Genomic DNA, 27,848 nt, shown 5'->3' with positions numbered 1-27,848 from the left:
CCTGCACTGGAGGAGTGCAGACCCTTCTCCCTGGTGACTCCCCCGATGTTCGACACTGGAAGGATACCCAGCATACCTTCGTGGTGGGAAAACTAGATCCTGACGTTGCTGGGCGTCAGTTTAATGAAGACCTCCCGAAACCTAATGACCATCTCCTTCGTCGGGAACAGGACACGAAGGAAAGGCTCGCCGCATCCATGTCCCTCCAAGTACAGCTTGACGTCATGGCCGGTGACACTAGTGTCCCCGACCACTACATGGTGCTCGCCAAAACGCATATGGCGACTCTAGTTAAGGACCTGTACAGCTTCATGAAGGCTCGGAGAGCCTGTCGTGAATTCGTGTTCTCAAGTGCCACAGTGAGACACGAACCCCGGAGGCTGATTTCCTCCAACATCTGGGGTAAGCACCTCTTTCCCTCTGATCTTGTGAAAGAGATCACCGACAAGGCCGCCACTGAGAACAGGAACCTTCTCCACAAGTGGGGCATGTCGAAGAAGAGGAAATCCTCTCAGGACGATGGCCTTCAACCTAAGAGGAAACCCTCCAAGCCAAAACCCCAGCAACGTCAACAGAGACGGCAGTTTCCAGGACCCGCTACTCCCCAAGTGGCTGCTCAGCCACAGCAGACTTTTCAACTGGTCACCCACCTGGTCTTGTCCCAGTCACCGGTTTTCACCCCTGCCTTCGAGCAACAGACGACTACCTTTCGTCCCAAAGGTAGAGGCTCAAGCAGAGGTGCAGGCAGAGACGCATCTCGCCGTCCCTCCAGAGGCAGAGGAGGAAGGGGAGCTAGCGGCCGAGGCAGTAAACCCTCGGGACACCAGAAGCAATGAAGTGCTTCTGGTGGGAGGAAGACTCCGCCAATTCCAGGATCGTTGGACCTTCGATCCCTGGGCACACAGCATCGTCAAGAAGGGTCTAGGCTGGAGTTGGACTCAACCACCCCCAACCTTCCAGCAATTCTTCCAACAATCAACCCCCCTTCTGGAAGAATATGTCCTAGATCTCTTGAACAAGAAGGTGATAAGGAGGGTAAAGTCAACCAGGTTCCAAGGGAGACTGTTTTGCGTCCCCAAGAAGGACTCTGACAAGCTCAGAGTCATTCTAGACTTATCCCCCTCAACAAGTTCATAGCGAACAACAAGTTCAAGATGCTGACTCTTCAACAGATAAGGACCCTTCTGCCTCGAGGTTCTTACACGGTCTCCATAGACCTGGCGGATGCCTACTGGCACGTTCCAATGAACCACCACGCTTCCTCCTACCTAGGATTTCGACTCCAAAGGAAAAGCTACGCCTTCAGGGCCATGCCCTTCGGCCTCAACGTGGCCCCTCGGATCTTCACAAAGCTGGCGGACGCCATAGTACAACAGCTCCGCCTCCAAGACGTCCAGGTGATGGCCTACCTCGACGACTGGCTAGTCTGGGCTCCATCGCCCGAGGATTGTCTAAGATCCTGCAGCAAAGTCACCCAGTTCCTAGAACACCTGGGATTCAAGATAAACGCTAAGAAATCTCGCCTCTCTCCAGCTCAGAAGTTCCAATGGTTAGGAATCCAGTGGAACCTTCAGTCACACCGCCTTTCCATCCCCCAGAAGAAAAGGAAGGAAATAGCAGGGTCTGTCAAGCGACTGCTGAAATCCAAACGGATCTCAAGACGTCAGCAGGAACGAGTTCTAGGCTCTCTACAGTTCGCCTCAGTGACAAACCCAGTGCTTCGTGCACAGCTAAAGGATGCCGCGGGAGTCTGGAGACGTTCTGCATCCATCGCTCGAAGAGACCTCAAGAGACGGCTCCCAAACAGACTTCGGCTTCTCCTCAAGCCGTGGTCGGAAGCAATGGCCCTGAAAAGGTCCATCCCTCTTCAACACCCACCTCCATCACTCAACATCCACACGGACGCTTCGCTGGAGGGTTGGGGAGGTCACTCCCACCAAAAACAGGCTCAAGGCACATGGTCTCCCCTATTCAAGACGTTTCACATCAACATCTTGGAGGCCATGGCGGTCCTTCTAACGCTGAAGAAACTCTCCCCGCCTCCCTCGATCCATATTCGTCTAACCTTAGACAACTCGGTGGTAGTTCGATGTCTCAATCGCCAAGGCTCAAGATCGCCCCAGATAAATCAGGTGCTTCTGACAATCTTCCGTCTGGCAGAGAAGAAGAAGTGGCACCTGTCTGCAGTTCACCTACAAGGATTCCGCAACGTGACGGCGGACGCTCTATCCCGGACAAGCCCGATAGAGTCGGAATGGTCTCTAGACGCAAGATCATTCTCCTTCATCTCTCACCAAGTCCCAGAACTTCAGATTGATCTCTTCGCAACGAGCGACAACAATCAACTTCCTCGATATGTGGCCCTGTACGAGGACCCCAAGGCAGAAGCGGTGGACGCCATGTCACTGGACTGGAACAGATGGTCCAAGATCTACCTGTTCCCTCCCACCAACCTTCTGCTGAAAGTCCTCTCCAAGCTGAGAACCTTCAAAGGGACAGCGGCCCTAGTGGCTCCCAAGTGGCCCCGGAGCAATTGGTACCCCCTGGTCCTGGAGCTGCAGCCCACGCTGATCCCTCTCCCGGGCCCAGTTCTCTCCCAGCAAGTACAGAAGTCGACTGTCTTCGCTTCATCATCGAAAATCAAGGACCTTCATCTCATGATTTTCTCTCCCTAGCCGCGAAGAAAAGGTTTGGGATCTCGAAGAAAAGTCTAGACTTCCTCGAGGAATACAAGACCGAATCCACAAGACGGCAATACGAATCATCCTGGAGAAAATGGGTCTCATTCGTCAAGGCAAAAAATCCTACGGAAATCACCATTGATTTTTGCATGTCCTTCTTTATTCACCTTCATGGACAGGGCTTGGCAGCCAACACGATTTCTACTTGCAAATCGGCCTTGACTAGACCACTGATGTATGCCTTCCAGATTGATCTGTCCAACGACATCTTCAATAAACTGCCGAAAGCATGCGCTCGTCTACGCCCAGCACCCCCACCAAAACCGATCTCCTGGTCTCTGGACAAGGTGCTCCATTTTGCCTCCAACTTGGACAATGATTCGTGCCCTCTCAAGGATCTGACTCAAAAAGTTATATTTCTTTTTGCTCTTGCCTCAGGAGCCCGAGTCAGCGAAATAGTGGCATTATCAAGAGAAGAGGGTCATATCCTGTTTACAGACTCAGGAGACCTTACCCTCTTCCCGGATCCGACGTTTCTCGCCAAAAACGAATTACCCATCAAAAGATGGGGCCCTTGGAGAATATGCCCCCTGAAAGAAGATGCCTCTCTATGTCCAGTAGAGAGCCTCAAGATCTATCTTTGCAGAACTTCGGACTTTGGTGGAGGCCAACTCTTCAAAGGAGAAACATCGGGCAGCGACCTGTCACTGAAACAACTAAGAGCGAAAATCACCTACTTCATTCCCAGAGCAGATCCTGACAGTACACCCGCCGGTCACGATCCTAGAAAAGTTGCATCGTCTCTGAATATCTTTCAGAGTATGGATTTCGAAAGCCTTAAGAGTTTCACAGGCTGGAAATCTTCGCGCGTTTTCTTCAAACATTATGCGAAACAAGTGCACGAAGTCAAACATTTTGTGGTAGCCGCAGGTAGTGTTATGAAACCTGCTGTTAACTCTGCATAGAACAGTGAGTTACTTGGGACTCTAACTCTACGGGTGCCTATGTTGACCCTCGAGTGATACGTAGTGATTTCAAAAACACTTAGTGTTTTTCATATACTGTTCTTATCCCAGGTGAAATGTCATAGTCGTCACACGAGTGCCGCATGCCTAGAGCATGATGTGTTTTAAAGACTGACGTTCCTCTGGAACGAGTGCCTGCTAATAATTTTGAAATTCTCTTTCAGATTCAAGAGCACGTCTCTCATTACTATGTACATTATAATTTGTTGTAAATTACTTTTACATATTTATTGCATATCATTAATATATTCTGCAATTGTGAAATAAAATTTCTATTTTATTACTTGTGCGTCTCAATCCGCTCCTACTTATACTATGAAATACATGTCTGTCATAGTTTTATTATCCCCTTCCTCTTATGGTTGATGAAGATTACTAAGGTTTCAACCCTTATTATATACTCACCTGTGCAATGTAATATTCCTACACGAATACTTACTTGCTTCATATCTTAGAGACCAGACAATTCTCCATTAACATACAGTGCCTAACCACCACTTGTCTGCCCTTGAGAATGTTCCTATATGAATGCCAACCATTCAGTCTTGTCTCCAAGTTCTTCAGGTTCTCCCAGCAAGGTGAGTAGCCCTTCGATGACCACTTTGATCTTCGGCATGGCCCGTGGGGACTTCACTGCTAGGGGGGCAGGAAGTTCTCTTCCCTACGGTTCTTCTATTACGATTACTATGCTAACTTGTTCAAAGCCCTCGGCACTTACACTAAAAGGGGAAAATCTACCACGATACATTGATTCTCTGGTATTCTTCCATCAGGACGCCATGGCTTGAGCCCAAAAAACGGATTTTGAGCGAAGCGAAAAATCTATTTTTGGGTGAGATAGCCATGGCGTCCTGATGGACCCTCCCTGCTACTTCGTCCAGTTTTTCAGGTCCCACCCTGCTCTGCTGTATCATGGTGATCGGCAAGCAACTGGCTTCAGGATAAGGATGGACGTGACGTCATTTAGCAATGGCGCCCGTTTGTTTATGTCTCGAGTACCAAAAGTAGCCACGAACGAGATTAGCTGTGAAACGGCTCCCCAGCTATTCTCCGCCCCTACACATCGAAGTGTTAACTCTATGTAGGGTGTAGATAGCTATGTGGCGCGTTAATACATGCGTCCCCTGTTGATATACGATGTCTTAAAGGGAAACCTTTAGGATACTCGCTCCAGAAGTTAGAATTCTGTGATAACCTGTGGTTAAATTCTCTGGGAATATTTAGTAGTTATATACCCAAGGAAGCTACCAAAAAGGAACCTTCCATCAGGACGCCATGGCTATCTCACCCAAAAATAGATTTTTCGCTTCGCTCAAAATCCATTATATAGGAAAATTCAATTTTTAACATAAAATAGATAGAATTATTACTACTGATAATTTTCCTGTTTCTTTTTTTTTTTTTTAAAGAATTTTTGTATTCTCCTTAGGAGTAAGAATCGTGAGAAGCCTAGTTTTCTACTTCGATTGCTAGAGGATGCCTGGGAACGTCGTCTGCAGAAAGTAGGGTCACGCTCTTTAGTAAAAGAGTTTTTATGTCATGATCGTTGTGCTGTAACAGAGGTAAGAATTTTTTATGTAAATATATTTTAATACCAAGGACATGGGTGTAATTTTTTTTATGAGTCTTTCAACTGTAGCCTAACAGCAAAGGTTTTCACCTTTTTCATTGTCAAAACTGACTCATGATAAAATCTAGATTGACCAAACTTATATTTTACAACTTCAGAAGTTGTACTCAGTTTAGATCTTATTTTTATTTTTAAAGAAAACAGCGTTTTAATTATAAAGTTTACTATTTTTTATTTTTGCCTGATGTCCATCCTGCTTCTACTCAGAGCTGTATTGATATGTAACCCCCAAACAATTTGCTATTTTCTCACCTTGCAAAAGGCCTCCTTTTTTGGGGAACCTTTGCGCTATCTGGTGGTTGGTGGTAATTAACTCGTCGATGACATAACATATTTCCTCTGCTTTTCAGTTCTCGAAGTTATAAACCCAATCTGTATTTTCTTGACCTCAATAATCAGTGGGACTAAATATATGAATATCAGATAAGCATAAAAATTATTTTATAATTAAAATTCAGTTGATTGATTTGAAACTCCCCTGATGATCAATCATTGCTGATTCATACACTCTGGTGGAGGTGGGATAGTGAAGGAAAGAGACGGTAAAGTAACACTTTATCAATTACCAGAGACTCATTTAGAAGGTAAGGAATCCTAACCCCAAGTAAACTCGTAACTATTTGAGTTTCCAGGTTAGATTCCTAACGAATGTCCATTATCAATCTTTTAAAAGTAAAGTAGTATATCTTACATAAAACCTTGATCTTTCTCATTGGGAAAAATAAAGCTATAACTTTAACTGAATTTAAGCAAATAAATTAACAGTATTCAGATTCACACCTTATCTCTCTCAGCTACCACAGCACATGATGCCAAGTAAATTTCGAGTAAATGCTGCGTTCTTTTAGTCTCAAACACTGACTAAGTAAACTACTAAGTTGCTGCTAACATTCTTTTCTGCATTTTTTCACACAAAGAAGTATCCAAACACTGTTATTTTGGGGGTTACTTCACATTCCTACTACTGTACCTTTTTATTTCACAATCAATTTCTTCCATTTAAAAACATTTGAAATATAGTTTTATATATACTCTAAAAGTTGTACATGAGAAATTTCATATTTTTTTATGTATTATCAATGTACAGGAATCACTTTCAGTGGTAGCCATTTTTTATAGGGAGGTTTTTGATTTTTTTAAAAGTCATTCTATCAATTGTAGGCTATCAAGTTTTGTATCGTTTCATGTTTGAATGGCAAAAGAAATTCAAGTACTAGTAATTTTTCCACGAAAATTTCGTGTTTTGAGTAATCGGGCTTCAAAGTTTTTTTGTTTTTTTGTTTGTGGACATTAGTTGTTTATACTTTGGTAGACTTAAGAAGTGGTTTTCAACTAATTTTCCTCATTACTGGTGATCATAAAGACATTATCATCATATTTCAGGGTTATTTACTAAACAGTGGTGATCACCACGCCTTAAATTCAAAAATATGTATGCTACATATACCAAATGGTGGGACCCACACATGAATAAGATTATTATTATTATTATCATTATTATTATTATTATTATTATTATTATTGTTACTACAAGCTAAGCTACAACCCTAATAGGAAAAACAGGATGCTATAAGCCCAAGGGCTCCAACAGGGAAAAATAGTCCAGTAAGGAAAGGAAACAAGGAAATAAATAAATTAAAATAAGATGATTTAGGAAAAGTAACAACATTTGATTAGATCTTTCATAAATTAACTATAAAAATTTCAAAAAATAAGAGGAAGAGAAATAGAATAGTGTGCCAGAGTGTACCCTCAAGCAAGAGAATTCTACTCCAAGACAGTTATACTCCAAGACAGTGGAAGACTAGAGAACAATGGTTTGGTTGAGGAATGTCCTTCTAGAAGAGCTGCTTGCAAATGCTAAGGAGTCTCTTCTACCCTTACTAAGAGGAAAGTATGGTAGCCACTGAACAATTACAGTGCAGTAGTTAACCCCTTGAGAGAGGAAGAATTGTTTGGTAATCTCAGTGTTATCAGGTGTATGAGGACAGAGGAGAATGTGGAAAGAATAGACCAGACTATTTTATGTATATATAGGCCAAGGAAAATTATTCATAACCAGAGAGAGGGATGCAATGTAGTTCTGTCTGTTCAGTCAAAGGATTCAATAACTCTCTAGCAGTAGTATCTCAACAGGTGTCTGGTTACTTGGTCAACCTACTACCTACCTAGCATAATTTATTCTCGTCTGCTGGCGACCGGGCTAAATTTACTCATTAGGCATACTTTTTTTATTTTTTCTGATACTTCATACATCTTTCAGCATAACTATAATAAAGATTGTAAATATATAAATGAGCAGACAAAGAAATACAGGTTTCAAAATAGTTTATTTTGTAGTGGTCAATTGAATATACTTTAATATGCATAGGTATGGGCTTCAATGGTAATTTCCCTCAACACTGGGGATCAAAAAGGCATAATGGTGAGCCTCTTTCCTCAAAATCTAGAAATACTTTATATACCCTACATGTATCAAATGCCTATACATGTGTAAGACAGTGCTAGCATACTATATTCTCATCTGCATATTTTCTGGGCAAATTTTATGCTTTAGACATATTTAATTATTGTCTTTGACACTTTTTACAATGGTTTGTAAACCTTAATATAAGAATTGTAACTATAGAAATAAACAGACAAAGAAATACAATAAATATAACTTAGAGAAACACAATAAACTTTTTCATGACATGATCAAAAGAAAAAGTAAATTACATTCTCTTTCAGCCTTGATCAGAGAAAATGGTGCCCTTGAAGTATCTGGGAGACTGCTATAACTATCCTTACTTCAAATTCTTGAAGGAAAGCAAACATACATCACTATTTAGGGAAGGATTGCACTTACGCAAATATAAGAAAAAAAACATCTTAGCCTTAAGTAATTTTTTTCATTAAAAAAACTAATGGAAACATGAAATATAACCATTCTCCTGGCCAAAAATGCCATACAATTAACACAGCTATCGCGCCTAATTGGTATTGTTATTGCTGTGCTGTAGCCGAAAACGCAATAGTAGAACAGAAGAATTTATGTTAATAATTCTTATTGATATCCTGCCGTCAAACTTTACTCCTAATTCATTTTATTTTAACCTCTTTTTGATAAAATTACTTTAATTACAAACCAAACTGTTAAATGATTAATAAAAACAAAACATAGTAGGCCATTTAATTTACATTCTTGTGGATAATGATGGGCTTGGATGTTTTGAAAGGGTTCCGAGGCCAGCAATGAATAGCCACCAGTCATCCGTTGAGATACTACCGCTAGAGAGTTTTGGGGTCCTTTGACTGGACAGACAGTACTACATTGGATCCTTCTCTCTAGTTACAGTTCATTTTCCCTTTGCCTACACACACACCAAATAATCTAGCCTATTCTTTACATATTCTCCTCTGTCCCCATACACCTGACAACACTGACATTACCAAACATTTCTTCTTCACCAAAGGGGTTAACTACTGCACTGTAATTGTTCAGTGACTACTTTCCTCTTGGTAAGGGTAGAAGAGACTCTTTAGCTATGGTAAGCAGCTCTTCTAGGAGGACTCCAAAATCAAACAATTGTTCTCTGGTCTAGGGTAGTGCTATAGCTATGGTACCATGGTCTTCCACTGCCTTGGGTTAGAGTTCTCTTGCTTGAGAGTACACTAGGGCACACTATTCTATCTTATTTCTCTTCTTCTTGTTTTGTCAAATTTTTATAGTTTATATAAGAGATATTTATTTTAATGTTATTGTTCTTAAAATATTTTCTTTTTCTTTTCCTCACTGTGCTATTTTCCCTGTTGTAGCCCCTGGGCTTATAGCATCCTACTTTTCTCTACTATGTTTGTAGCTTAGCAATTAATAATAATAATAATAATAATAATAATAATAATAATAATAATAATAATAATAAAAATAATCATGATAACAATCAGTAACGATTCGACGATATTTTCTCAATCATATGTTTTAAACAGTATGGCTTTTCTATACAAATTACTGGGTATATTAAAGCATTTATTTGTTTTTGTTTAGTACAGGTTATATAATAACTTTATGTCTTGTTTTCCCCTGTGGGTTTTCAAGGTTCTCACATATAGGCTAGGTTCTGCAATATTTTCTTAGTCTTATACTGTATATCAAATAGTAGTACAAGGAATAAAAGGGTCTCTCTCTCTCTCTCTCTCTCTCTCTCTCTCTCTCTCTCTCTCTCTCTCTCTCTCTCTCTCTCTCTCTCTCTCTCTCTCTCTCTCTCTCTCTTTTTTTCAGTGCCTTGCACCAGATAACCTTCTGAAAGACAGCCAACATGGTTTTAGGCAAAAGAGATCATGTGTGGCAAACCTTTTGGAATTTGTCCACATGTTTAGCATTTATGACAAAAGCCGGTCAATAGACATCATATACCTAGACTTCCCAAAGGCTGTTGAAAAAATTCCTCATAAAAAAATTAATGGTTAAAATTAGAGCACTAAGCATCATTGACGAGCCAGCTGAATGGATCGAGCATTGGCTAACAAACAGAAAACAGAGAGTTGTAATCAATGGAGAAGCTTCAGAGAGGGCAGCGAAATTTACCGACGATACTAAATTAGGCATAAATGCTGCAAACTCAGAAGACATAGAACCCTTAAGAGAGGATCTAATGAAGCTAGGGGAATAGTCCAGAAAATGGCAAATGCCTTTCATCTGTGGGAAATGTAAAGTCATGCACATAGGTTATAGTAACCCACAATCAGATTACTAACAGCTGGGTAATGAAATAGAAAGTCTGGACTAGGAGGAAAAGTGTGGTATTATTATCAGCAAGGCTTTGAAGTAAACCGAACAGAGCATAAAAGCTGAAGAGAAAGTGCAGAAACTAATAGGGTACATAAAGAGACAATTCAAATACAGAAACAAAGACACTATACTACAGCTGTACACATCATTAGTAAGACCTCATCTAGAATACAGAGTCCAATTCAGGGCTCCAAGTATTCAGAAGGATATAGATTGACTGGAAGCAGTACAAGCTAAGGTCACTAAACTAGTCTCCAACACCAAGGTAATTTGGATATAGACGGAGGAGGGAACTTTTGAATCTACAAACTCGACGACCAAGGGGACAGTTATAGAATACAACAATATATTCATATTTAGCACAAATCAGTCCAGAGGTGAGGAATACAGACTTGAATTGAAAAGATTCAACACCATTTAATATGGCAATTTCTTTACATACAAAATAACAAGTACTTGGAATAAACTTCAAGTGGATGTAGTAAATGGTAACATGGTAAATGAGTTCAAGAATAAATTAGACAAGATCATAAGAACTCTAAATGCTTAAACTAAATCGCTCTACCAAAGAGCAAGTGGAGTCTCCCCGGATGGACTAAAAAGTCTTTAGGCACAAAATCCTTGTAACTCTCTCTCTAACCAATAAAATCTCAGTTTACAGATGAAACTAACATGACAATATCATTAGTTGCTTCAGGTGATACAAGAAACTTAAACAAAAACACGACATTCGATTACATCAGTCGATCTCTCTCTCTCTCTCTCTCTCTCTCTCTCTCTCTCTCTCTCTCTCTCTCTCTCTCTCTCTCTCTCACACACACAAATAAAGTCTCAGTTTATGAATGAAACTAATATGACAATATCATTAGCTGCGGCGAGCAATTCCTTGCTTTAGGTGGTACAAGAAATTCAAAACAGAAACATGGCATCTAATTTCATCAGCTGACCACTATATTTAGGAAACAACATTATTGCATTTTAGAAGATTAAAAATATTTAAATATTTAATTGTGCTTTAAGTGGGCCTACTGGATTATTTTTGGACGAATGTTTTTTAAATGAATAAAAATGAGTAAATTCACCCAAAGTCATCTATGGCATCCTATATATCACGGTAACAATATGTATGGCAGTATATTGAGAAACTACAAAAATGTGACATTTAATAACCGTATCCCTTGTTTTAAAAAATGAGGGTGGTATATACCTAAGATTTCTGGAAAACTGGATGGAGACGCGAAATTCTCCAACTTAGTCGATGAGGAAGAAGTTGAAGCATCCTTGATAAAAAAAAAAAAAAAAACACTAAAAAAGCTAAAAAAACTAGCAGAAACTCTCCAAGCGAACACAAAGATGACGCTGTGAAAGGGATTGGATCAACAGGAAACGTATTAGTTGTAGCACATTGAGATCGGGAGTTGTAACGGCTCACTTGCCTATGTCCTTCCCTCTACCCTTATCCTTTGAGACAAGGTTAACTCTATTCGGGGAAGGATAGCCATGGCTTGTTATTAACACATCTCTGATTTATACACGATATCCCTCAGGATATTTGCTCCAGAGGTCAGAACTCTGTTGATACCTCCAAGGTAAAATTTCTCTAGTACTGTATATCATTTGCAAAAATATCCCAAGTAAAACCTGCCAATGAGGAACTTACATCAGGACGACATGGCTCAAGTCCGGAAATTAGTATATTCAACCAAATTTATCTATGGCATTGTATCTATCATTAAAACTTATTTTTTATGTATTTTTCCTCCGACTTATTTTATGCAGTGTCATACGTTATCCCCGGGAGCGTAAAAAACAAAAAAAGCTGGTTTTCTTGGTTTCCCTTTTTACCAATTCAAATGCTCATAACTTTCTTATTTGAAAATAAAATTTAAAGATAAATATACCATTTTAAAGAAGAAAATTGATATTATTTGTCAGGAATATATTTGCTATATACAGTATAAAACACAAAGTGTAGGAGTTTAGAGCTTAACTTTTTTAGCAAAAAAATAAAGGAAAAGCAGATTTTGAAGCGAAGCGAAAAATCTATTTTTGGGTGACAGCCATTTCGTCCTGATGGAAGGTTCCTATTGGTAGCTTTCTAAGGGATATTTGGCTACAGTGGTATTCCCAGAGAATTAACCTTTAGGTCTCCAGAATTCTAACTCCTGGCGCGAATATCCTTAAAATTTCTCTTAAGGGTATCGTATAATATCAGGGGACGTATATCTTGATACGACACATAGCAATCTTCACCCCGAATAGCATTTTCGTTTCGAGGGGGAAGAGTGGCGAAAACAGAAGGGGAGCCGTTATTAAGGTTACCCTTCTTCCCGTACTACTATGAGTATCCAAGATGGCGGTCATTCCTTGTAGCATTAAGCATTGTGCTACAGATATAAATTAGTAGTTTCGGGTGGGATCTTGCCTAGGCCTTTTCTATGGAAAAGGAGGGCGGGTCCATCAGGACGAATTGGCTATCTCACCCAAAAATAGATTTTTCGCTTCGCTTCAAAATCCGTTTTTTGGGCTTAAGCCATGTCGTCCTGATGGAAGTGTACCAGAGAATTACTAGAAAGTACTATTATCTGTGGATTTTCATAGGTGCCTTAACCTTGGGATAAATTTTTCTATGGTCATCCGCACCATTGAGACATATGACGTTATCGTTATACGTCATTACCACTAATCGTGGACAATGTTAGGGCTTCCTGCCCCCTGCAGGAAGAGTCATACTAGACAGAAGAAAATGGGTCTCAAGGTTTGCATATATTGTATGAGCAAACATAGTATCAACTAGATATACAATAGTCTCACGGTTTGTATATACTGTTGGAACAAAAAGTATCAACTACTGTATATCTATTGCCTGTCAACATACAATAATATGAGGTTTACTTAGGTAAATAAGTAAGAGAACTCTGGCTATTCTTTATTTTTGTTAATTGTGGGACGAAATAAGACGAATTACACTTAAATAGATATTTATTCACGATAAATGACTAAAGATAGAATAACACGTGTAATATATATTAAGAGAATTATACATATATACAACTTAAAACAGAAAAATTTTTCTACCTGAAAGGGAAGAAATGATTAGTGCCACTATGAAATTTGAAAATTTAATAAAATTTTCTAATATAGTTTTCTGTAATGTTGGATAATATCAACACTGTGTAAAAGTACACACGGCACAAGTGTTATCTGTATAATTCTACACCTGAGATTTTTTAACAGTCTTTAGTGCCACCATGGTGACACTCACTAAAAAGTATTGCACTGATAGGTGTCAACACCTATTCACCCAAATTGAGAGTCCCAATCAATTCACTGTTCATCGCAACACTAGACGACAGGTTTTAGTACACTACCTGCCGCCACCACATAATGCTTCAACTCATGCACTTGCTTTGCATAATGTTTATAGAAGACTCTGGATGATTTCCATCCAGTGTATGAGCGAAGACGCTCAAAGTCCTTATAATGAAAAAAGTTCAGTGATGAAGCAATTTTCCTTGGATCATGAGCTAGGGTTGTACAGTACTGTCAGGATCCGCTCTGCGAGTAAAGCAGGTGAGCTAAACCCTCAGTTGCTTTAGGGATAAGTTTGATTCTGAAGTTTCTCCTTTAAAGAGCTGTCCTCCCCTGAAGTCTGAAGTTCTTCGAAGATAGACCTTTAGACATTCTACTGGACACAGAGAGACATCTTCCTTCAGAGGGCAGATTCTCCAGGGACCCCAACTCTTAGTGGGTAGCTCGTTTTTGGCGAGAAAGGTTGGATTAGGAAAAAGATTCAGTTCTCCCACTTCTGTGAACTGAATATGGCCCTCGTTTCTGGATAGGGCCACTATTTCACTAATTCTAGCCCCTGAGGCTATAGCGAACAGGAAAATAACTTTTTGAGTTGTATCCTTAAGAGAGCAATCTTCATTGTTCACTGTTGAAGCATAATGTAGGACCTTGTCCAAGGACCATGAAATGGCCTTTGGAGGAGCTGCAGGCCCAAGTCTAGCACATGTCTTTGGGATCTTGTTAAAGATCTCGTTCGACAGGTCCACTTTGAAGGCATATAGAAGAGGTCTAGTCAGAGCCAACTTACACGTAGTTATCGTGTTGGCTGCCAGACCTTGTTCATGAAGGTGGATAAAGAAGGACAGACAAAAGTCTATTGAGATTTATTTCGGTCCTTTTGCTTTGACGAAAGCAACCCACTTTTTCCAAGACGATTCATTTTGTCTTCTAGATGACTTGGACTTGTATTCTTCTAAGAAGTCTATACTGCCTTTTGAGATCCCAAATCTTTTTCTAACCGCTAGGGCAATTAAATCATGAGATGAAGGTTTGGGTTCTTTGTGATGAAGCGAAGACAGTCGACTTCTGAACCCGTTGAGATAGTGCTGGGTTCGGTAGAGGGACCAGCCTCAGCTTCAATTCCATTATCAGAGGGAACCAGTTGCTCTTTGGCCACGTGGGAGCCACTAGAGCTGCCGTTCCTCGGAAGGATCTCAGCCTGATGAGGACCTTCAGTAGGAGATTGGTCGGAGGGAACAGGTAAATACGGTTCCATTTTTTCCAATCGAGGGACATGGCGTCCGTCGCCTCCGCTAGAGGGTCCTCGTATGGGGCTACATAACGAGGTAGTTTCTTGTTGTCGCAGTTCCGGGACTTGTTGTAAGATGAAGGAGAATGAGTCTGCGTTTAGGGACCATTCTGACTTTATCAGCTTGAGCCTGGATAGAGCGTCCGCCGTCACATCGCGGAACCCTTGAAGGTGAACTGCTGATAAGTGCCATCTCTTCTTTTCCGCCAGACGGAAGATGGCCAATATCACATGGTTGATATGGGGCGATCTCGAGCCTTGTCGGTTCAGACATCTCATTATCACTTCGCTGACCAGGATCAGCCTGATGTGGGCTGATCTGGGAGGGGAGAGTTTTTTTAACGTCAAAAGGACTGCCATGGCCTCTAAAATATTGATGTGAAAGGTCTTGAACAAGGAAGACTAAGTTCCTTGGACTTTCCCATGATGGGAGTGACCTCCCCATCCTTCCGTTGAGGCATCTGTGTGGATGGTTATCGATGGTAGAGGTGGTTGTAAGGGCACAGTCCTCTTAAGCTTCTTGGCCTTCGCCATGGCTTGAGAAGTGATCGTAGTAAGGTCGGTGTCTGTCTTTTTTTATCTCTCTGAGCATTTTATGCGTATCTTCTCCAGACTCCTGACGCATCTTTCAGCTGTGGTCTTAGCACTGGGTCTGTCACTGCTACGTACTGGAAAGAGCCCAGTACTCTTTCCTGTTGGCGTCTTGAGATCCTGTTGGATTTCAGTAGTCTCTTGACAGATCCTACAATCTCTTTCCTCTTCCCTGGGGGAATGGAGAGGCGGTGTGACTTCAAGTTCCAATGGATTCCAAGCCATTGAAACTCCTGAGGAGAGAGTCGAGACTTCTTGAAGTTGATCTTGAATCCCAGATGTTCCAGGAACTGGATCACTTTCTTGGATGCTTGCAGACAAGCCATCCTGGATGCTGCCCACACCAGCCAGTCGTCCAGGTACGCTGCTACCTGAACGCCTTCTAGGCTTAGTTGTTGAACGACTTCGTCTGCAAGTTTCGTGAAGATCCTTTGGGCTATGTTTAGGCCGAAGGGCATAGCTCTGAAGACGTACTTTTTCTTCTGTAGATTGAATCCTAGGTAGGAGGAGAGGGGGCAGTTGACTAGAATATGCCTGTAAGCATCTGCCAGGTCTATTGAGACTGTGTACGCCTCTTTTGGTAACAGGGTCCTTATGTGTTGAAGGGTTAACATCCTGAACTTCCTGTTCTCGATGAACTTGAGTGGCGACAAGTCCAGAATGACTCTTGAGTTTGTCTGAGTCCATCTTGGGAACACATAACAGCTTTCCCTGGAATTTGATGGACTTTGCCCTCCTTATTACCTGTTTGGTCAATAGTTCTAGGGTATATTCTTCCAGTGAGGGGTGGAGTGTTGAAAGAATTGAGGAATGGTGGTGGAGGCTTGCTCCAGCTCCATCCAAGTCCGTTCTTGATTAGGCTGTGGGCCCAAGGATCAAAGGTCCAATGATCCTGAAATTGTTGGAGCCTCCCTCCTACCTGAAGCATCTCATTGCTTCGATTGTCTGGAGGATTTACCTCCCTGACCGCTTTCTCCTTTACCTCGTGAGGGGTGTTTTGAGGATCCCCGTCTGGAACCTCTACCTTTGGGACGAAAGGTAGGCACCATCTGGAATGTGGTTTGCGGTTGAGCAACCACTTGGGGCACCGCAGTCATGGTGACTGTGGAATGTTGTTGCTGGGCAGGCCGAGAGTGTAGTCTGGGTTTTCTTGTCTTCCTCTTAGGTTGGGGACCCGCATCCGAGGAAGACTTGCGCTTCGATGACATGCCCCACTTCTGGAGAAGATTTCTATTCTCCGTGGCAGCTTTGTCAACTACCTCCTTGACCACTTCATTTGGAAGAGGTCTTTACCCCAGATACTGGAAGCTATCAGCTTCCTGGGTTCGTGTTTTACTGTTGCTGCAGCAAACACGAATTCTCTACATGCTCTCCTGGCTTTCATAAAGCCATACAGGTCCTTTACTAAGGTGGCTTTGTGCATTTTGGCCATGACCATGTTCATGTCTGGGGTGCTCTTTTGGCCTGCACACATTTTCATGCAGTTCTGTAGGGATTGGGATGCCACTAGTCTCTCCATCTCTTGCTCCCCACGCAAGAGAAAGTCTGACAGCTTCGAGAGATTCTCGCTGAACTGTCGTCCCGCGCTATCTGCATCCAACTTCCCTACTGAGAAGGTTAGGTGGACTTCTTTCCAATCCTTATCCTCCATGGGCAGGGCTAACAACAGAGGTCTACACTCCCAGTGTAGGACAAGGTTTGCCTGCCTCCACTGCCTTGGCAACAGCTTTAAAAGCCTTCGATGTGAAGGGGAAGGCTTTGGAGGCTGGAGCAAGAAAGGTAGGATGCTTCTTGCTCAGGGCAGACACTTTAGAGTTCGTGTTGCCCACCTTCTGAAGGCTGCTTGACAAGAGAGCCTGTGCCTTGTCGTGGTCGAATACCATGACCTCCTTGGGTTCCGTCTCTTCTTTCGACACTGGCTCCTGCTTCAGTCGAATGAAGCAGTCTGGGTAAGTATTAAAGCTTGGCCAGAACTGAATGTCATTTAGGAGGACGGCTCCCATCTTCTCTGATATGTAGAGTTTGCCGTTGGTGATCGGCATAAACTCCTCATACCTCCAGGGATTAGTTTTGGAGCAGGGTGGGAGGTCTTGGACTCTGAGTCTCTTGTATGACCTTTGGGAGGCGGAGAGTCGAGCTTCACGGAGCTCTCTCAAGTTTTGCTTCCCTAGCTTCACCTTGCTTGCGAATGATCTCCATTAGAGCCGTAAGATTGGCCAGTGCCTGTCTCATGTCGTCTGGTAGAGGGGCAGAAGATGTTGAAGGTAACGGCTCTGGTGCCGGCACAGACGGAAGGGATTCCAACTCGACATCATCATCTTCGTCCGGAGTTAGAGTCGACTCCTCCTCGGGATCATCCTTCAGTAGATCTTTTTCTGTGTCCATGGACACTTCAGACATCCTTTCCTCCTGGTGGATGTCCATGCCTTGTAACGCCTCACTGACATCCGTCTTGATGGCAATCTGGACGCAGGGGAGTTCAGGTTGTACTTGGGGTACGACAGCTTCGATACCCGCTGACTTGGGGTCGTCGAAACCTTCGGTCACCAAGGTCCGGCATATGTTTCAGTCTTTGGGGTCCCAGTACCGCAGGGTTTCGGTAGTTTTGGTACAGGGGGCATGAGACCTGCACGCTTTGTGACCATAGAAGTCCTTACTCCTGTGGTTGCAAAAGATGATATCGAGATTCATTTGGTCCTGTAAAGAGAGGAAAATTAAATGAGTATGCGGTTATTTATCTCACATGATAAGCAGATTATGCAAATATTAATATTAATATTTTAACCATTATAGCTTAGGATAGTTAAGCTAGAAAGGAAATAGGAAAGACACATACTTGTGTTTCTTGTCCAGCCAATTGCTGTGACCTCCCCCAAAATTAAAGCCATAAAGTTTCCATACTTTGGAAACTCAAAGAGAAGGGTTCTAACCCCTAGGGATAGATAACTGTATCTTAACACCGACCCTTCTTAAGTTCTTTAATATTGTGGGGTAAGTTGTTAACTGATTAACTATCAGTGTATTGAAGGAAATCTTTCCTTTCAATATAGGATTGGTCTCAACAATAGACTGTGCAAGGAAACACAAGGTATGTTGGAAAATAACTACTGTATAATATATACTATAGTTTTCTGTCTGCAGTTCATACTATACTGCAAATATACTGGCTACTGTATAATCATATACTGTAGTTCAGCCGGCATGTTGCCGGCTAGGTTGGCACCCGGCGGCACGGTCCAGCCGGCGACATCCTGGCGGCACTGGTCCAGCCGGCTTGTCACCGGCTGGGTTAGTACCTGACGGCACCGGTCCAGTCGGCATGTTGCCGGCTGGGTTAGTACCTGGCAGCACTAGCTGACAGAGAGAGAGAAAACATGGAGTGAAGGGCTGCCTTATTAAAATGTTTGTTAACAATAAGTAAGGGTGTAAGTACTTAACCTTACTGCCTTCCTCCAGAATGAGGGTTCAAATGGAAGGGGAGAATGCGTCATTCAAGCTTCCATCCAGCCACAAATTCCGTTGCCGGTCACTGCCGGCTTCAGGGGTGTGGATGACAATCCAAGGGAGGACTGAAGAATACTCGACAGTTGAGGGGTCTCCCACCGGCAGCCGTCACAGCCGGCACAACCTTTCCCAGAGCCTTGCGTCCATAAGGGAAAGACTGAGTGGCTATACAGTTGCTTAGGAGCCCGGCCGGCACCACAATCTACCCGGCAAGCGGTGAGATTGTAGGACGACGGCCACAGGATTGCGATAGCTAGGCCATCGCTAAAGGACAGAGAGGGGCAGGGAAAAGGGTCCTGTATCCTGTGTGGAAGAATGCGGCAGGATTGCCGCCACTTCCACACAAGAGTGAAACTTTGTTTCAGTATTGGCGCCATCCTAGGCAGCAGAAGAATATCTATTCTTCAGCCTAGGGTCTGCCGAAATCCAGTTTGGGAGAAGGCGGCAGGATTGTCGCCACTTCCACACAAGAGTGAAACATTGTTTCAGTATCGGCGCCATCCTAGGTGGCAGAAGCCTAGGGTCTGCCGAAAGAGGACTAGTCTTCTAGACCGCAGGGGAGAAGGTGGCGGCATCAAACTACCACTTCAGGTGCGGCCTAGGGAGGCTTAGTCTCCTATGCCGGCAGCTGTAAGCCGGCAGGGGAGTGACTATTATTATTATTATTATTTGCTAAACTACAACCCGTTGGAAAAGCAGGATGCTACAAGCCCAGGGGCTCCAACAGGGAAAATAGCTCAGTGAGGAAAGGAAAAAAAGGAAAAATAAAATATTTTAAGAAGAGCAACAATATTAAAATAAATATCACCTTATAAACAAGAGGAAGAGAAAAAGATATAAGATAGAACAGTGCACCCGAATGTACCCTCAAGCATGAGAACTCTAACCCAAGACAGTGGAAGACCATAGTACAGAGGTTATGGCACTACCCAAGATTAGACAACAATGGTTTGATTTTGGAGTGTCCTTCTCCTAGAAGAGCTGCTTACCATAGCTGAAGAGACTTTTCTACCCTTACAAAGAGGAGAGTGGCCACTGAACAATTACAGTGCAGTAAGAAGAATTGTTTGGTAATCTCAGTGTTGTCAGGTGTATGAGGACAGAGGAGAATATGTAAAAAATAGGCTAGACTATTCGGTGTGTGAGTGTGTAGGCAAAGGGAAAATGAACCGTAACCAGAGAGAAGGATCCAATGTAGTACTGTCTGGCCAGTCAAAAGACCCCATAACTCTCCAGTGGTAGTATCTCAATGGGATGCTGGTGCCCTGGCCAACCTACTCGCCCTACTGCTCGGCTGCCGGCAGAAAGACTGAATACTCTGAGGTTCTGTCGAAAACCAAAGCCGGGATACTCGCTGGCTAGGGTGGGAGACAGAAAAACCCTAGCGTAGTCAAGCCGGAATGCTACTCTATGGCAAGACCAGATAGGGTTATCGCCTATGGCGGCACTGAGAGGGAAGGAGGGATTACCCTTAAATCTCCATAGGAGACGAGTATCGAGTTATATAACTAATTCTAGCAGATATACTATCTCCCGTTGAATTAATAAAACGATACACAAGGGTAAACGGGGATCATGTATGAAAGTATACTAAAGTGCGTAGGCTAGGTAGCTTAGCATGAGGTGAGATCTCGGTTACCTAAATCGCCGAAACTCTTCACGTATACGATAGACATAAGGAAGAGGAAATTGTATGCATAAAGATATGTATCTTTACTAGTATAATTTTGCCTAAATAGCTTTCATAATTTATTAATGCTATTACAACCGGGAATGTCGTTCTGCTAACTGAATAACACATGCGTCATGAATGACAGCGCCCATGGCGCCTCCGGTGATCGGCCAAGCTCCAAACACATTAAATTACACTAATTTCTCTGTGAAGCAGGAGCTAAAAATTATACACTGTAAAGAATAAATACTTAACTTTTCAGAGGCAGAAGAAATTGGAGATTGCATTATAAATCCTCAAAATAACGATCACAAACGTTAGATCAACAGGTAAAACCGCCGTGCGAATTCGCTACAAAAATAGGAATGACCGCCATCTTGGATACTCATAGTAGTACGGGAGGAAGGGTAACCTTGATAACGGCTCCCCTTCTGTTTTCGCCACTCTTCGCCCTCGAAACAAAAACGCTATTCGGGGTGAAGATTGCTATGTGTCGTATCAAGATATACGTCCTCTGATATTATGCGATATCCTTAAGAGAAATTTTAAGGATATTCGCACCAGGCGTTAGAATTCTGGACACCTAAAGGTCAATTCTCTGGGAATGTCACTGTAGCCAAATATCCCTTAGAAAGCTACCAATAGGAACCTTCCATCAGGACGAAATGGCTTGAGCCCAAAAATATTCATATAATTTTTTTCTTTCCTATTGTCAAAAAAAGAAGGTTCCAAGTTATCCCTCTCCTTATTATATACTTTGTCAATAAGTTTTATTACAATAGCTCTTGAAATTATTAATAGAATTGATTAATTTTTTTTTCTTGTTAAATTGAAATCAATCAACCAATCGCCTTGGAATTTCTTCACAATGAATACCTCATACATACAGTATATATAAACTGTATTAATGTTATAAAATTCAAATCGGAAATTAATACATGACGGTTGCCCCCCTTTAACAAAACATGCATATACTTTTGTTTTGAGTTTCGGGTGTATTTTAATAATGAAGTAATACTGACTTCTTTTTACTTTACTTTTGGTTGTGATCAAATCAGCTGATCTCTAGCTGCTGCTCTCGAGTTTATGCGCACATACAAATAAAAGAGTATTGTTTTTACTACTTCCTAACTTATTCAAAACCTCTTTACACATATATATATATATATATATATATATATATATATATATATATATATATATATATATATATATATACAGTATATATATATATATATATATATATATATATATATATATATATATATATATATATATATATATATATATATACTGTATATATATATATATATATATATATATATATATATATATATATATCCTGTGTATATATATATATATATATGTATATATATATATATATATATATATATATATATATATATATATATATATATATATATATATACTGTATATATATATATATATATATATATATATATATATATATATATATATTTATATATATACATATATTTATATATATATATATATTTATATATATATACATATATTTATATATATATATATATATACATATATTTATATATATATACATATATATATGTATATATAAATATATATATATATATATATATATATATATATGTATATATATATATATATATATATATATATATATATATATATATATATATATATATATGTATATATATATATATATATATATATATATATATATATGTATATATATATGTATATATATATATATATATATATATATATATATATGATGCCCTAAGAACAGCAAAAAAGACTTTTTTCAGTAATGATAACAGAAAAAACTACAACACACAAAATTTACTTGTACTACCTTATTGTAATTCTTTCAAAGAAATTCCCCAACTGTTGAAAAACTTCAATGTAAATGTAGCATTTAAGAGTAAAAATACAATAAAAAACAGCCTTAATAAAGAATTCTCCTGACATTACCAAGGGATGTGTATATCGTATTCCATGCAATGCTTGTGAAAAATACTATATTGGTCAAACTGGTAAAGCCCTAGAAAAGAGAATTGAACAACATAAGAAAAGTGTCAGATATGCTCAAGATAATAATGCACTCTTTGCTCACGTTAGAGATAAAAATCACACTATTAATTGGTCAGGTGCAAAGAAATTGGTTCATTCAAATAACTTAGTGGAAAGAAACATCATAGAGTCCAGTTTCATAAAAGAAACATTTGAAAACAGCTTGAATATTGGTCATGGAATGTATTAACTCAACGCCTTTATATGTAAAGAGATTTGTAAGCTATATAAAAAACATTAACCACCTAATGTAGAATTCAATGTATTGTGAACAATTAACGTTGCTGTGAAATTAATATTTAGACCTAAGCTACCATTCATTAAAGGGTACAATTATTTTATATAGTATGCATAAGTACATTGGCACTATATAGTGTTATGCTAGATATAAGTATTGATATATACATGATTATATGTTTATGATATTAATGTTGTATGTATATAAATGTATATATGCATATATATGTATATATGTGTATATATGTATGTATGTATATGTATGTGTATATGTATGTATATATATATATATATATATATATATATATATATATATATATATATATATATATGTATGTATGTGTATGTTTTGCTTATGTATTTATATAGATAAGGCTACCTTGTTTTCATATAAATAAACTGTACTGAAAGTCAAAAAACAAGAATTTACCCGCCACCAGAAATGACCCTTTTTGGCAGATGTCTAATGAGCTTGGGGTCTCCGCCCACTTAACACCTGACCCAAGCCCAGGTAGCTGGTAAGGGAGTGTCATTGTTCTCTAAATCTCTATATGTATGTTCGTACATTTACTTTCCCTATAAAATGTAAAGAAACCTCTCTCAATAAATCAGTCCTCTGAAGAAGTATCACGAAACTAGTCAGGATTTAAGCGTATATTTCCTATTTTCATTTTCCCTGTGGTTCTTCTGCATCTGAGCATCACGTTTTCCTGTGATTTTTACGCATGTATATATATATATATATATATATATATATATATATATATATATATATATATATATATATATATAGGCAAGTTGCTGGTTGCCATGGCCCCAATGGAATTATTTCTGTTAGTTGTGTTTCGAAATATGAGATTTTCCATTTATACGAGGTCATTGATCGACCAAATTCTCACATAATTCGGGACCCTACTGTGTGTGCATATATATATATATATATATATATATATATATATATATATATATATATATATATATATATAAAACACACAATATATATATATATATATATATATTGTATATATATATATATATATATATATATATATATATATATATATATATGTATATAAATATATATACATATATATATATATACATACATACATACATATATATATATATATAATATATATATATATATATATATATATATATATATATATATATATATATACAGTATATATATATACACAGTAGGGTCCCGAATAATGCGAGAATTTGGTCGATCAATGACCTCGTATAAATGGAAAATCGCATATTTCGAAACACACAACTAACAGAAATAATTCCATTGGGGCCAACTAACAGAAATAATTCCATTGGGGCCATGGCAAACGTGTTTACTACTCATTTCCAATACTTTCTATGCACGATACTACAGAGGTACCTGTACATACGAATGTCCCAACATACGAAGTAAAATTCGACCAAATTTCTGCCTCGACATCCGAAGTTTTGCTCCAACATACGAAGTAAACATTACGCCATTGAGCATCGAGTGCTCAGTTCTTTGTTCTTGTGTGTATCGTGTGGTTGTCCTCTGTTTGGTCTGTTATTAACAGTGTTTATTTTCTTCCTTTTCTCACATTTCCTTTTTGATTTTACCTATAATCATGGTGCCCAAGAAGCTAAGTTTCAGTACAGGAAGAAGGCAATTCTTTCATTAGAATTGAAGCAAGAAATTATAGAAAAACATGAGAGCAGTGTGCATGTGAGTGATACTGTATGGCTAAACAATATGGCCAGAATAGGCCTATGATCTCTAGGATCATCAAGCTGAAGGCAGCCATTAAAGCAAATAACCATCGAAGGGGATCACCATTATTACAAGACATCGTAGCAATACCCTGGAAGAGATAGAACGCCTTTTGTTGATAGGGATAAAGGACAAAGAGATTGTTGGCAACGATCATTTGTGAGAAGGGCCAGCGTTATGAACAGAAAGAAAGAAAAAGGTGAAGCAAAGAAAACCAAGATAGCATTAACAAGCTCTTTTAAATAAGACTTCTCTCTTTTTCTGTTTCTCTCTAAACATAGCATTAACATGTTCTTTAGATAAAATCTCTCTCTCTCTCTCTCTCTCTCTCTCTCTCTCTCTCTCTCTCTCGTTCTTCTTCGCTGTTATAGTGTTAGATACGTCTATTATTTTTTTTCCGAGAGAGAGAGAGAGAGAGAGATTAAACAAAAATGTGTTTAGAGTACATATGAGTTTTAACAGCGTCAACGAGTTGAAAAACAATTAAATGTAACTAAGAAAGTAATAACAGCTAATCTGAATTCCTTTTTTAACTAAAACAAATATTGATACAAACACACTCGTGTGCGTATGCACAAACACACACACACAGGTGCAAGAATTGCTACGCAGTAAGAGAGACATTCGGGGAGGAGGTAGAGATGGTGACTGCGATAACATACCGTAACTCGTCACTGAAAGTGATGAAAATAAAAAATCAAAAGGAAAAAAATGTAAAAAATATGAAATATAAAAATAAAAAAAAATAAACAAGCTAAGTTAGATTAAAATTTCCGTAGTGTAAGTTACGGTATGTTATCGCAGTCACCATATCTACCTCCTCGCCGATCGTGTCTCCTCGTGCGTGTGTGTGTGTTTGCGCATACGCACACGAGTGTGTTTGTATCAATATTTGTTTTAGTTAATAAAGGAATTCAGATTCGCTGATATTGTTTTTTTAGTTACATTTAACTGTCTTTCAACTCGTTAACGCTGTTAAAAATCATATGTACACAACACATTTTTGTTTAATCTCTCATTTTTGTTTAATCTCTCTCTCTCTCTCTCTCTCTCTCTCTCTCTCTCTCTCTCTCTCTCTCTCTCAGAAAAAATTAATAGACGTCTCTAACACTAACAGTGAAGAAGAACAAGAGAGAGAGAGAGAGAGAGAGAGAGAGAGAGAGAGAGAGAGTATTTATTCAAAGAACATGTTAACACCATGTCTACCTTCTCGCCGATCGTCCGTCTCCTCCTGGCGTAGCAAATCCTACACCTGCGTTGGCCTGTCTCTAAGGTAAAGTGTCAATAAAACACATTTTTTATTTATTATTTCTTTATAATTATCTTTTTTACATGCTTCTTTCATATTATGCAGTCATGTTATTGTTATGTGTAATTATGTGTAGCCATTTATTAAGGATTTATTATGGGTTTTTAGGCTGAGGAACGAATTAAATGAATTACCATGTATTCTTATGGGAAAATTCGTTTCTACATCCGAACATTTTCTACAGCCGAAGTCGGTTGTGGAACGAATTAAATTCGTATGTAGAGGTACCACTGTATATTTTTTTATAATATTAAATTGTTCTTGTAAATAAATTAAACATTTACTATACTTTAAAGTTCTAATAACTTGAAAAAAAGTTAAAATTACAACCAGGATGGGTGTAAACACCGTATATTTCCCGTTATAACACAACCCAAAATAGACAAATTTTTATGTTTGTCATATCAATTGTATAAGACGACTGGTGAATAGCAAAACCATAACTCTATGGACTAGCTTTTGTTGTATCATTGAAAATCTAGAATTATCAAAATTAAGGCGTTTCTTAAACGCGCCAAAAAGCACAATAAAAAATGACAACCAATGTTTTGTTTACGTTTATCTCTGATCATAACGAAGAAACAGACCCATTTACGCATCTGTGTATAGGATAGTTTTTGCATCGACAGCAATCTTACCAAGTATTGATTATATTTTGATTTTGTTATTACCAATGTTCTACTTAATTTTTCTTAGAACTTCCAAATAAGTGAAATGAATGCCATTTATATAATGTTTTTCTTTATGACTCCGCCTGAAACGGAAACCTTGCATTTGTTTACTTAATGCTCCATCTTCGATCATAATAAACAAAAAAAGGCATTAAACACACATGACCAAAGTGATAAATAATGATATTAAAAGATTTTAGTAAATATGTTATTACAAATATTATTTACCATATCTATATAAATTCCCACATACATAGCAAAGCAGGAAAACTGTTTCTTTTTTTCTTCTTTTTTTTTTTTTTTTTGCATTTAATCAACAATAACAAACTGCCGCTAATGACAGAATGATAATTTACGACAATTCTAAACTGTTACTAAAGATAATTGTCCATTCAATATCCAAAATACTTTTCCTAACTTCAGTTATGTCAACTTGTACCCCCCTCAATTATGAAACCATCTAGAAAAAGAAAAAAAAGTAAGAGAAGAAGCTAGTACTAGGCCGGTGTTATCGAACAATTAAGTTACCGCTATAACGTTTGATGTGACAGAGATGATGCGAGATTGGAGAAAGTAAGGAAAATTGAATCATGGTTGATTTTCAATATAACTGAAACTGTGAAGCAACAAAGATTTCATTTGTTAGTGAGATAGAGAGAGGTAAGAAATGAGAGGTAGTGAAAAGTAATCCAGAGAGAGAGTTATAACACATTGGTGCTTATGTAATATAAACTTTAAAGATGGTTTGAATAAGTTAAGAAATGGTATAAACAATTCTTTGTTACTGTATTCATACGTGCATATTATTGAGAGCGGCAGCTAGACATCAACTGATCCGATCACAAAAAGAAGTCAGCAATACTTGATTTTTAAAACACACCCGAAATTCAAAAACAAAAGTACACATTTTCTTAATGTGCAATTAACTATTTAAAGAGTAGCAATTTTCTAGAATAAAATTATGTTTCCTAAAAAATAGTGGTTTTCTGATGAAATCGGATGCCGTATTTTAAGCTACGATTGAAATGGACGTATACACGGTAGAATTTTTTAGTTTCGTATTTAACTGACACTTCTTATTAAGAAAACTGATTTTGGTTTCATCATCTATATGTAAGTATTGTATAACAGAGAGAGAGAGAGAGAGAGAGAGAGAGAGAGAGAGAGAGAGAGAGAGAGAGAGAGAGAGAGAGAGAGAGAGAGAGAATCAGCTGTTGTAATCGAATGCCTTGTTTTTTTTTCTTGTACCACCTGAAGCGAGGAATTGATCGCCACAACTAACAATAGTCATGTTAATTTCATTCTTAAACTCGGGTTGCCAT

At 39.1% G+C, this 27,848-nt stretch overlaps 1 protein-coding gene across 1 annotated transcript in view; it reads left to right on the top strand.

Moving 5' to 3' along the window:
- Positions 1 to 27,848, top strand: part of LOC137660322 (uncharacterized) — a 421,696-nt gene that overhangs the window by 379,494 nt on the left and 14,354 nt on the right. The window contains exon 8 of the mRNA XM_068395141.1: positions 5,136 to 5,268. Coding sequence (XP_068251242.1) covers positions 5,136 to 5,268 — 133 coding nt within the window. The remainder of the gene's footprint in view (positions 1 to 5,135; positions 5,269 to 27,848) is intronic.

Source organism: Palaemon carinicauda, chromosome 20 (assembly GCF_036898095.1).
Source record: "Palaemon carinicauda isolate YSFRI2023 chromosome 20, ASM3689809v2, whole genome shotgun sequence".
In the NCBI taxonomy this organism is placed as follows: Eukaryota; Metazoa; Arthropoda; class Malacostraca; order Decapoda; family Palaemonidae; genus Palaemon; species Palaemon carinicauda.
The sequence above is the reverse complement of the archived record's forward strand: the minus strand, read 5'-3'. Positions and strand labels throughout refer to the sequence as shown.